Source organism: Mugil cephalus, chromosome 17, assembly GCF_022458985.1.
Source record: "Mugil cephalus isolate CIBA_MC_2020 chromosome 17, CIBA_Mcephalus_1.1, whole genome shotgun sequence".
Taxonomy (NCBI): Eukaryota; Metazoa; Chordata; class Actinopteri; order Mugiliformes; family Mugilidae; genus Mugil; species Mugil cephalus.
The window spans coordinates 16,762,796-16,775,658 of record NC_061786.1 but is presented as its reverse complement, the minus strand read 5'-3'; the positions used below and the strand labels follow the sequence as shown (position 1 = coordinate 16,775,658).

At 47.6% G+C, this 12,863-nt stretch overlaps 1 protein-coding gene across 2 annotated transcripts in view; it reads right to left on the bottom strand.

The window, feature by feature from the left end:
• The window catches only part of LOC125023582 (serine/threonine-protein phosphatase 2A regulatory subunit B'' subunit alpha-like), a 61,320-nt gene that overhangs the window by 14,369 nt on the left and 34,088 nt on the right, over positions 1-12,863 (bottom strand). For both annotated transcript variants that reach the window (XM_047610936.1, XM_047610937.1), the window contains exon 2: positions 6,881-10,413. In XM_047610936.1, coding sequence (XP_047466892.1) covers positions 6,881-9,637 — 2,757 coding nt within the window. In that variant the 5' untranslated portion in view covers positions 9,638-10,413. The remainder of the gene's footprint in view (positions 1-6,880; positions 10,414-12,863) is intronic.

Genomic DNA, 12,863 nt, shown 5'->3' with positions numbered 1-12,863 from the left:
AACTCATAGCCTTGATTGGTATTTTATATTTATACTCATGCCTATCGGGGGAAAGTTTTGCATTACCTTTCCCATGGCTATCTTAGGATTTAGAGTGAGTGAGCTAATCCCACATCAGCAAGAGCGCTGGACCTCAGCCGGGCGCTGCAGCGAGAGAGCCGTCACTAGAGTGCAGCAAGAGACTTGAAACAGCCAATGGCAGGACAGATCAGCTCCTGTTTCTTCTCCCCCCCCCCTTTTTTTTTTTTTTTTTACAAATAGGAGAGTAAAGATAGACAGGAATGTTGTCAGGGAGAATTATGTCAGCATCAAAAAGTGGTCTCTGCAAAGGGCCCCGTCCGTGTTCCTGCAGCCTTGCAATGACACAAATCTTGGGAAGAGACAGCCAGACAGCGCTGAAGCTAAAAGGAGAATGTTGCATGCGACACAATCCTACTCACTTTCACCAAACTACGCAACGCTTCTCTTAGATCAAAGGCGTTGCACTAACCTTCCCCACTCAACTATCATTTCATTAGAATGTCATTATCGTGGCAGATTGTGTAATTGTTTCAACACAAGGCAGGTTTTCCGGTATTGAATAATAATGAAAACTCCATAAGAAGTCAACAAGTTCTGTGGAAAGTGACTTGAAACATTTACGCTAGTTCACATATCGTCCTGTAGATGGGGATAAAGATCCTCGCCATTTCCACCGCCCGGCGTGAGGGTGGTCCGCAGGTTGACGCGATGCTTTATGGCACAGTTGGGCCCGAGCATCGCTAGGGGGTAGCAGCATCCTGCTTGCTACTGAGTCTGAACTGTCCATCACTTTAATTTCACAGGTGTGCATGCACCTGACAGAAGATGCTCCGTGACCTTCTCAGCTTTTGATCCCTCCCCTTCTACGTTAATTAAAACAGCGCGTTAACTCCCGTGAATGTCCAGCTCCACTTCCATTCAATCAGATTTGGGACACAGATACGGTGTAAGCGCACATTTTTCAGAGATTAAATGTTGCATGTTTGTTTGGATTAACTGGTCACATCATTTTTAGCAATCAGGGGGTTTTCTGGGCTATTGTTTGGGTGGAGCTGGGTGAAGGGTGAGTTCAAAGGGAGAAGGGAGTGTGGGGATAAATAAGCAGACTGGAAGGGGTTGGGGGGGGGGGGGGTGACACCCAAGCTCCCACCGAGTCATGGTGTTCTGGAACATTGGCAACGTCTTTCACATGGAAACAAAGACACACAAGTACACGTACACACGGGGAGGCACGCCCGCATCGACACAGTCGGTGATCTGAAATAAACCTAAAAAGCCCCCCTGTCTGATCCCCCCCCCCCCCCCGGTGCCACAGCTCTGTGAGGGAGCCCCCCCCCCCCATCAGCCAATCGCACTGCACAGCCGATATTCTGGGGTAGGGGAGTCCCACCACCTACTTATAAACATGTTGTGGTGGTTTCCATGGCGACCCAGAGGGAGGCCCTGAGAGTTACGCAGCAGTGACTCCCACTGAGCTCAAAACTTTCGCAGATGAAAAAGTGCAACTGCAAGGTTTGCATGCGCGCGTGTGTGTGTGTGTGTGTGCGCGCGCACACGCAAGCATCTCCACTCCAACAGAGCACACTTGGAACAGCAGTTGGACGATCTCCGAGATTACACTGGGAGTGGTGAGTGATGATGTCACTGTGTGTGTGTGTCTGTGTGTGCACGGATGTTACCCGGCCAACTGTGAAAAGTTAATGAGTTCCACCAGTTCTAAGTGTGATGAGTGTATTATGCGTGTGTTTCGAACGGGCTGGGTGGTGAATATTTTCCCATTGTCCAGGCTAACCTTGGTTGTATGAAACACACACACACACACACACACACACACAACGACCCAGCGCAGTGTACGTGTGCGTACAAATGAGCGCATTCATCTGTGCGCTTGTGCACCTAGGGTATAAGCGGGCGTCTTTCCGCGCTTGGCCGAGGTTCCTGCTGTGACCTTATTTCCTGTGGAAGCAGCCGAGGAGTGATGTCATCCACTGCCGACCCAGAGTCAACAACTGTACGCTGCGAGCCTCCAACACTAAACCCCTCACCCCCCCCCAACAATCCCCAAGCACCACACGTCTCTTTCTCATCCCTGTTCTGTTCTTTTGCTTTTCTAACTCCCTACAAATACCTTTTTTTCTCTCGGCCAACTGCTCAGGCAACAAAAAAATGCCTACTACCCAACGCTTTCACACACACACACACACACACACACACACACACACACATACTCATTCATTCATCTGGCCTTCCTGTCCTCCTTTTATTTCCTTTATATCTCTAAGCCTCTCTTTATCATTCCCCGAGCGGGAGAAAAAATAAAAAGTTGTAGGTTTTTCTCTCTTAAAGGTGAACAGTTCATTTTCCTCTGCCGGCTAAAAAATATGGTCAGTAAAAGACAGAAAGGTGAAAACTCATCCCCCTCTCTGCAATAAACTGAATTATATTAAATTGCCCCCAGAGTGGCACTTATCGCTCGGACGCTTTAATGGAAGCTGTGACTAAAAGGAGATGATGCACTGTTATTTCAGATGCGAACACGCTCACGTGAGTGATTATGGGACAGGTTTAGTCACTTAATTCCACTTAGATTCACTGTGCCTTCAGGGCAGGATTAGCTTTGAATATACAACTGTGCACACACAAGACAAACTCCCGATGATGTTGCCCAGAGGATTCCTCAAGAGGGGTTTTAAAGATCGATGTGGGCGACGCCAGCTGTCGCTATATTGCTTAACTCGGTTTAGCTCCCGGCTAATTCAATTCAGAAACCGTTAAAGAGGCGAACCGTGAGGGGAGAAGGAGACAGTTGACTGATGCCCTGGCACAGAGCTGGGGACTCGTGAGGACACCCGTCTCTAATTTAAAGAGGTTGCGCCCTTAATCATGCACAACTGCATTGGTACAGTTTAAATGAGTACTTCCTCGGTGGCTTTCTTTCAGGTTGCTGCCTTATTTACAAAGCTCTGAGCGCTTTATGCTTAACCCTTTGAAACCAAACAGCCGCTGTAAAGCATGCGGCGTTTGAATTACCAGAACCCACAGTGGTTCATGCTATTGATGATATTCAAAGAGTGGCTGAACACCGGGAAGCTGTGCTTTTTGTCTGGAAGACCTTCGTGAGAACTCAAGGGGACAACTAAATTTGTTTTTACCAACAAATTCCTCCAAAGAACTCACTCTTCCTGGGTCTCCCCGGTCTTTTGTCGCTCCCCAACCAGCAGCCAACAGCAGCGGTGCGTCGTCATTACCGTAACGGCGGCGCAACTTCCCAGTGTCCAGCCACACTTTGAATTTTGCCCATCGGCAAGTTGCGGTAATTCAAATACCGCATGCTTTTTTTTTTTCATGTGCAGGTGGATGTTTAGATCTTAAAGGTTGGTATTATGTCTCAGTTCTGGGAGGTGTATATTTTCTCCACAGGACCTGCAAAAAGAGCCACGTGTTGTGCAGTCGGTTTAGACTTCCGCGTTAATTTGACACTGCGTCTTAGGCGAAATTTCGGCGAAAGTTTCAGTCGCCGTCATTGAAACTGAAGTGGCAAAAACAGACACAGCGGCGACCAGCGTTGGTGGCGGTGTTTTCTGCAGAAGCAGACTGATGAGCGTACAAGTGTAAATGGCCCAGAGAACCTTAACTGAGCCTTTAGCATGATAAAGTGTGTTGTTGCATTTGTGCTGTGGAAGATTTTATGCCAGTTGTCGTTATAGTTATCGGCAAGCATACCACTTCGCAAATTTCTTGAGGGAAACCCTCCAGCAGACCCTAAAATAAGCTTCAACTGACCTGAGGTATTCTAGCCTAGCAACATGTCCCCGGCAGTTGGCAAAAACACTCAAATCAACAGTGGGTTAATTAAGCCATCAGAACGGCAGCTCTGGATGCAGCCAGGAGCGGACGTTCATCCTTAAATCATGTCACCGCCGGCTGTCCTGAAACAACTCGACTCAAACTAAAACATACAGATCAAATGTACACCGCCAGTCAAAAGTTTGGACGCGCTCTCTTGTTGATTTGAATGGGAAGGTGTTTCCAAACTTTTGACTGTTGGTGCAGGCACAGGGAAACATACTCTGAAATGTTTCTTCTAATATTTCCTAAAAAAAAAAAGGAAGAGGGACAGAGAAAGAAAGACCAGCTGGAAGTGGCAAGACCTGACGAAGCGCAAACAAAACCTACTCTCACTCTGAGCATCACGGCTGCCACCTCTCCCCGCCGTGAGCTTGACTGTTGTGCTCCTGCCTCTGATTTATATCAGCTGGCTCCCTTGTCACCATGGAAATTAATGGGTGTCTTCTGACAGGTGCAGAAAGCCCCGTATTAGTCTGTCAGCGGCAGAATCAACAATAAACACGTGTCAAGCGGAGATGAGGATGCGATTGCTTGAGGCCACTGACATCCCAGAGGGCTTAGCAGAACTTCCCATCAAAGCCGCGCCGGTGCCAAGCGAAACACGGCTACGAACGTCCAAGGTGGAGCCGCCGTGCGAGAGCGCAAGGGCGTTCGCTGACTTGTGTGTGAGTGCCTTGTTTGCAGTTTGATTGGCAGTTTAATGTGTAACGGAGACAGGGGGGCGGGGCTGGTGAGGAGGAATATTAGCATAATTCCCAGAGTGCCACAATCGGCATTGGGTGTCAGAGAGCTATTCCCAAACTCAGCTGTGACCCACAGTAGCACTGGGTCAGTTTACCCACGGGCCAACAAACACACACACACGCACACATAAATGCGTGCACGCTTGGTCAGATGCATACATTCACCTGCTTGTACAAATTCAATCTGTGTGCAAAGACACATACGGAGACAGGTCTACAAATGCACACGGTAGATTAACATTTGGACGTGTAAGACAGCCTGGATGCACATAAAACATCACATCACAAACACGCAGGTCCATTTACACTGTGGCGACAGTGAGTCTGTTAGCGGGATGCCATAGTACCGAGGGGTAGACAGATTTAGGCCTCCCTCACACCTCACACTGCCAGGGGTGGGTGGGGGAGGGTTGTAGGGTAACGATACCATTAACACTTGGTGTGCCAACAGTCCCCCCCCACGCTTACCCCCACAACCCCCCATCCCCTTCCCGCCGTGCTCCAATCAGCACCCCTCACTGGGTTTCTCTGCCCTCCACACAGCAACGACTGTTATTCACCTCTCCAAAAATAACACGGCGGCCAATCACGGAGCAGAAACACAAGTGGTGGTCAACACAGAACTTACTCCTTGACCGGCAGGTGAAGGAAGGACACCGAGAATAAAAAAAACAAAAGCCGAACCGATAACGGGGAAGACAAACGAATTAGAGAGAAGAAATGTGCAGTGTGACGAGCGCTCACGAGACACACGAGGCCAGAGAAGAAGAAGAACAAAAAAAAATCACAAAAAGAGAAGCAGAATGGGCAGTCAGAGGATGGAGGAGGAAAGAGATTGTGTAATGATGTGTTCGTTTGCTGGATGTTCTGTTCTGACTGTGGAAGCTGCCATGGTAACCTCATAAATAGGTGCCCTACATATCGGCAGGGCATAAGGTTACAGAGCTCAGTAAATAAACACACACAAACAGCAGCGGGGGAGTGGTGAGCAGAAGGAAGGATGGAGGGAGGGACGAGGGGAAGGAGGGAAAGCAGAAAAATAAATTCGCAAGAGAGAAAAAAAAATCTAATGGAGGAAGGCGAGAAGAGAGGAGAAACTGACTAGACTTGAAACTGTCATTGTAAATGTGGCTTAACCTGTCATGTATAATTACCAAAACCCACAATTTGCTGTTGAACACCACATCAGAGACAGGCTAAAGTACCCCCCCACCCACCCACACACACACACACACACACACCAACCCCCCCGGCCCCCACCCTTTCTGAGATTATTTACTGCAGTGTCAGTACCTTATGTGCCCTCATACACGCTTGTATAAAAACACCCGTTCCCGTTCCCTCAGTCCGTCTGCAGCTCAACCCTAAATTACTTTTAAATACTCCCCTGTGCAGAAAGAAAAGCCAAAGCACACAGACACGCAGACACACACACACGCTGGCGCACACACCTTCGCAGAACAAAACACAACTTTATGAAACCACGAAAAGTCAACAAAAGCCACTCCTAAAGCAATGACTGGTTCTGTGCCGCGATTCAGAGCTTCAGCTTTTTTCTTCTGGCACCGGCTCAGATAGGGAAAAATACATCGGCTGTGTTCGTCACAAACAATTAATTAGATAATTATCGCAAACCTTCAGCTACACTAGCGCCGACCCCGTTGTGTCACAGCAATAAAATTCTAGCGCCGATACATAAGAAATGGAGACTGACCTTCTACTGGTCTCTTCACAGTTTAATGCAATAAATCAGCCAATTTGGTCTCTATATGTCACCACCAGACAGTTTCTTACATCATTAATGCATCTAATTGGGATATTGTTTGTTTGTTTTTTAGCATAATTACCGTTTTCAGTTGTCACCTACCTCAACTTTTGACATTTGTTATGTGCAAGAGCAGTGAACGACAATGAAAGCTACACACTATGCAGATGTCATTCAGTATCACCCACTTTATGCCCACAGTGACACATTGATTTGTAATAGCTTTGCATGACACCATACTCCACATACCAGGGTGGTATGTAGAGTGAAACTGCATGTAATGATGCTGTCTTCTTCAAAGCAGTGAACTAGATTTTCAGCGACGGAAATGTGGATCCAGTAGAGACCGGCCACAAAGACTAAAATGTAAAGTTTACTGATTTTAAACGGCATTAACTTTTGAAATGCCTGTAACTCAACACTACTGTAATATTGTACAAGTGCAATGTACAGAAAATGTTAACATGTGTCCTTAGATTAGTACATTTGTAATGCCACTTACTCTGATCACCTCTGGAGTCTGCTGGATGAGGAGGGCTGAACCAGCGTCCCTCACCATGGTGGCTTCACCGGCTGCAGCGGAAACATCTCTCAGGCCTACTGTGGCTGGGGTGGCAACAGGAGCTGGGGCTTCTGGTATGACCACATGTGTGGGTTCATCAAAATGTGTGGAGGAATGCAAGGTTGCAGGTACAGATGTTACAGGGGCAGGGGCGGATGGTTGATCAGCCTTATGTGTGGAGACTTCTATCATTTTATCTGCAGTATCAAGTGTGGGCCCTGATGCAAGCAGTGGTTTGGGGGCAGCATCAGGTGCAGGTTTAGGTGCAGGTTCAGCTGTAGCATTGCACTCAGCTTCATATACTGCAGGTATGGGTGTCGGTGCCGGCAAAACCGCAGGTGTATTTGCCAGGATTTGTTTTGCCTGTATGGCCGGGACTGCATTTGTGTGCATGGATGGAACGGTGGGAGTAGCTGGTGGGTTTGAGGTCTCCACAGGGGTGTCAGCCCTACCAGTGGTGGCCAGTGTATCCTGCAGGAGCCTCATCACCTCCCGCTCCTTTCCACTGTTCCTCTCAGCACTCCCTGTGCTCCCTGCACCAGAATCCACCAGCTCTTGGGCAAAACTCTCAATGCTCTCAAGGATCCTCAACAACAGAGCCCCATCCTCTTCCTCTGCTGGTACAGATTCACTGCTCCCTCCCTGAGGAAGAGTGAGACTCTGGGGAGTTCTAGAGTTAAGACCATTTAGAGTTTGTTGGCTGGTTGGCTTCTGGACTTGCAACTGGGACATTTTGGGCTGAGTTAAGGACTCGTTAGAGGTGAGCCCCTTGCCTATCTCTCTTTTCCTGGTCTTGGCTGGAAGTGGAGGCTCTGTGTTCCTGGGGTGGCTCATACTCTGAGATAGATTCTCCAAGTCCATCAGCAGTTTGTCAATGTCATCATTCCTGTGTGCGGCAGCTTTGGGCGCCGACACTGTTAGTGATGCAGACGAAGGCCAAATGGGACTGTAGCCCGAGCTGGCTGGCAAATTATTTGAAGGGCTATGGAGTGTGTGTGCTTGTGATGGGTGCAGGTGTTGCCCTAACAAATTCCCATTTTTGTTCTGCATAGTGTTCCCCCCTCTAGCTGGACTGTGCGTCTGTTGTGGGATTTGTTCTGGTGTCTTTCCGACATCTGCCTCCTCCTCAATGTAAAGAGCCTCCATAGGGGATGCTGGCGGAGTGTGTGTGTATGGTGGGGTCGGGGACATACGCAGAGGGGAGTGAGACGGCGAGGAGCTGGATGGAGAGCATGATATAGGGGGCGGAGAGAGTGTGTGCTGTGTGATAGAAGAAGTAGGTGGATGCTGTAGTCCATTGGTAAGTGGAGTGCCTCTCGGCTGGACTGAGCTCTGGACAGGTTTGGTGTGGATGGAAACTGAATGTAGAGACGAAGAAGATGATGAAACAGAGGAGGGGGTAGAAGATGAAGAATGTTGAACAGTCTTTGGGATTGGTGGTGACTGCACCACATCCTCGTAGCGGGGAGGCTGCTCATTGCCAAATATTGGAGAGTAAGGTCCCTGTTGGATGGAGTGAAGAGTGTTTACCAGCTCAGCCAGATCACTGTGCCCACTTCCAGGAGCAGCCCCCTGCCCACTGCCTCCCAAACCTCCGATCCCTTCCAGCTCCAGAGGCAGTCTCTTCAGATAAGAGCTAAGTCGTGTCATCACAGCCCGATACACACTGTCAGGACTTGCGCTTCCATCTTCTGGCCCTCCACCAGCTTTGCTCCTAATGCACTGCTTGATGATATCCGTGCATTTCTTTAGGTCTTCAGAACATTTAAGTAGGATATCAAGGCAGGCACGGATGTCTTCCCCGCCTGCTCCGCCAGCGGCAGCCTCAGCTCTTGTTTTCTCCAGCAGACGGGCGATCAGGTTCTCCTCTCCCAGGGTGTTGCGATACAGGGACGCCACCGTGTTTAGACTTTGGTCCAATGATCCAATACTTGACAGGCTGCTTGTCGAGCCCCCGCCAATTTTGGTGATGGCTGACATGGTTCCCGGACTCCCTTTTAGTTTTGTCTCCTCTAGCCCTTTCCCCAGGACAAACGGTGGCAGGTTCTCGTCGTTAGGATTAGCTGTGCCGTTTGTCACGCCATTAGTTGTCGTGCTCGTGGTACTGAAGTGGCCATAGATGATCTCCAGGTCCGTGGAACGACGGCTGAAAGAGTCAGGACGGACCTTGCGTCCCTTCCGGAAGGTGACGTGGCTGGAGGAAGAAAGGCGGAGCTTGTCAAAAGAAAACTCCTTGAGCTTGCCGCTGGCTAGGTTGATGGCCTCCTCAGTAATGTCCTTCAGACTGCCAGAGGAGCTCAAGTTCCCAGTTGATCCACCGCCACTGGGGGTCTTTTTACCACGCCATGTGGGGCTGTCCTCTCCTAGTGACAAATTGCCACTGCTGTCCACCCTCTCTAGGCCGCCATTAACAGTAGTATCCATGGTAACACCGAGTTTACTATGGCTAGGAAGTTGCTGAGTGATCATGTTACGGGCATGTATGGGTGAGCTGTCGAGATCATTGTATGCAGAGTCAGGTGCAACAAGCAGCTCAGAGCAGGTGCCGTGGTGCGCGACAGTACAGTCTAAGCCCTGGGACAGCGCCCCACATGGCCCCGAGCAGTAGTGCACAGCATGTGAGTGAGTGCGCCGGTCCACTACTACACTGTTGTAGTAGCTCACAGTGCTCACAACTACACGATAGGCTGCTGCCATGGTGACCAATTTTCTTCAGGGCATATGAAGGTCAAAACTATATCCAAGTGTCCAAAAAAATTAAAAATAAAAAAAAATGAAACAATAAAATATCCTGTACGATTAAAACGGAACCTCCTCCAATTGAGAAAAGGTGAAATTCATTTTCTGAATCACATATATTTTTTATATTTCACCTGTATGGTGCCATTTTTTCACAGACAAAAAGAATGTTTTTGACGAAAACAAAAAATAAAAACACCTACAACAATGAATCCCAAAGTCGATATCCTTTCATGCTTTTGAAGCTTTGGAGTTCTCTTGCAGAGTTAAAGAATTCCTTGTCTGGGCCTCTTAATAACAGATGTACAGTTCCTCCTCTCTCCACAGGCACATTCTCCGTTTCCTCTCTAGCAGCAGCTCATTAGCCACTAATGATAGCCATAGAGGATGGTGACAGCGGAAGATCCAGCTGGGGTATCACCCATCCCTCCACAGACGCAGCCCCAGGGGCCAGATCCGAGGCCGGTGAGCCTTTAACATTGCCCTAGCCTGGGCTCATCCACTGGGCAATGAGACACAGGAAAGAACCTTCTTTTCCTGACGGAGCTGCTGACCACTCGCTGACTCCAACACAGCTGCAGAATAGCAGGGGATGGACCACAGATGGCCGACTGCCTCCTTCTCTCTGCGAGTGTCTGGGTTCCTCTCACTCCCGTGCTCTCTCTCACCCTTTCCGTCTCCCGCTGTCAACCATGTGTCAGAGGGAGTGTGTCTCTCTGACAGGAGGACACCACCTGCGAGTAAGCAAGGGAGGGAGGGAGAAGAGAGGGTGACAAAGTGGAAAAGGGAAAGCAGAGAAGAGAAAGTAAATCATTAAGACAGTTTCAAGAAGTGGATAATTGTCTATGTGAGTGAGTTTGCACGTGTGCAAGACACTACAACCTCCAGCTTACATCCAGCTAATGCAGGACTGACTATGACTGACTGTGTAAAATCGACCTCAAATCTATATATACTGTATACACACACAGCATATATATATATATATATATACGAACAGAGCCGTCTAGATCAAAAGTGGAAAATCAACTGGCAGAGCAGTGAAAAAAAGACACGACTCCCTGTTTCATCTGCAGATCTATAAAGAGTTTTCTTCAACCCTGCTGAGCGATCACGACTCAGTAAAAGAGAGGCAGGTGTGGCGCAGGGAGAAAACACCTGTCGCTTTCATGTTCTCGCTCCTCTCTTTTTTTTGCCTGTTCTTGAGCACAAATTCCATATTAGGTTTGTCACGGCTTTAGAGGCATGCATGTCTGTTCCACTGCCTCTCTGTTGTAGTCTTTTCTAGTTTCACAAGGAAGGCATCTAATCAGTCCCTAATCATCCAGCAGCCCATGACAATGACGCCAACATGCAGGCAGAGCACCAAAGAACTATCTTAAATGGGGAGACTTGCTACAGATGGAGTCCCACGGTGTCTTGGATTAAATGCAGACACAGAAAACATGGAGACAGGCAAAATCCACAGGAAAAACGGCAGCTATTGTGCAAGATGCTTGACAATATCAGAAAAACCACTGTGCCCAGTGCCTAAGAGAATTAGTGCGATTTTAAAGAAAGGAAATAGATTTTATCTGTATGAATACAAACATCTTCATGGCTATTTATTTGATAGCATCCTAGTTTTACTTCTAAATACAGTGCATTCATTCCCAAGTATGACAAGTCTGCACAAGACGAACATTTGTCCAAATTTAGGCATTCCCAGGCACAGTTTTTGATCATTTCTGCTTAGGTTTCAGCTTGCAGAATGGCTTGCATTGTTAAAGGCGATCCTACATTGCTCTACATGGAGAAAGAAGTCAAGCAATATGTAAATACCCACATCAAGCAACATACCAAGAACTAACAGGGCCTGACAAGAAGGTAAACACGCCGTGCTGTAAACTGCAACTAAGACTGACCGTTAAAATGACTTAAACGCAATACAAAAGAGTTAAGACCAGTCCATTTGACTCTATCTTATGTGTCTCTATCTTGACTCTTATGTTCTTCCCCTACATGGGTCAATTGGGTGTTTGATTTCTTGATATTTGAGTTTCTGCCTTCTACTTCCTGTCACCTCTACTCGCATTTTTTTTAATTTCCCACTCCAGAAGCAGGACACAGTCCTCTAAGCCCTCATACACATACACAGGTAGGTCAGTAGGTAGGTCGGTAGGTCAGTTGGTCAGTTGGTAGGTTGGTAGGTAAATGGGAGGCAGGTAGGTAGGACGGTAGCTAGGTACGTAGGTAGCTGGTAGGTCGATAGGTCAGTAGGTAGGTAGGACGGTAGCTAGGTACGTAGGTAGATGGTAGGTCGGTAGGAAGGTAGATAGGTGGTTTAACTATCTCCACACTCACAGTGGAACCAATAACCTTGACAACTGCAGGAAAACAAAAAAGACAACAAACCAGGCTCTTACTCGGAGGAAGTGAAACTGTTTGTTTACACAGCTTGTTTGTTTGAAACCACTTTTAAAGATCCAATAGACCCCATTTTTCCTCCTTATGTTTGGCTGTAGACAGATGTTGACAGAAAGTTGACACAAGTCTGAGCAGTCATCAGCGTGCTGCCTGTTAAAGCCAAGGCTTGGTAAATGCACAGAGACATGCTCAGAGACAGAATGAAACCACGCACTAACAATATGGTGTCTATTGATCAAACTCTATGTAACGCTGGAGAAATTGGCCTGAAAACAACGTGTCATAATGTATATTATTTCACCACAGGGAAGAAAACGAACCGAAAAGCACCGACTATTTAGACAGTCACGTGGCTTGGCCTGCCTGGTACATGGTGGGTTGTTATCATAGTTGGATTGTGATGTCTGAAGCCCTATTCGCACAGGATGGGTTTCACCTGGGGACCTCTGGTAATTTCTAATAATCATGGAAGTCGTCTGTCATCTTAATCCCATGCAAATTGTCTATGTCCGTGATTTGTAAAGTAAAAATTACACTGCAAATTGCTTACCATAATTCTCATAGCACAGAGGTCTCCTGATACTAATCCAGTGTGAATCGACATCTCTGTGAGGTGGGTTTTATTTTTACTTTTGTTTGATTTGCAGCTTTTTTCTGCCTCTTGTCTTTTATGAATAATGAAGGATGTACTATAATTCAAAGTCTGGACAGATATTAGAGCGGAAAGTCGAGATTAAATCAATCATTAAAGCGTTCATCCGCAAAGGTGGAGCCAGGT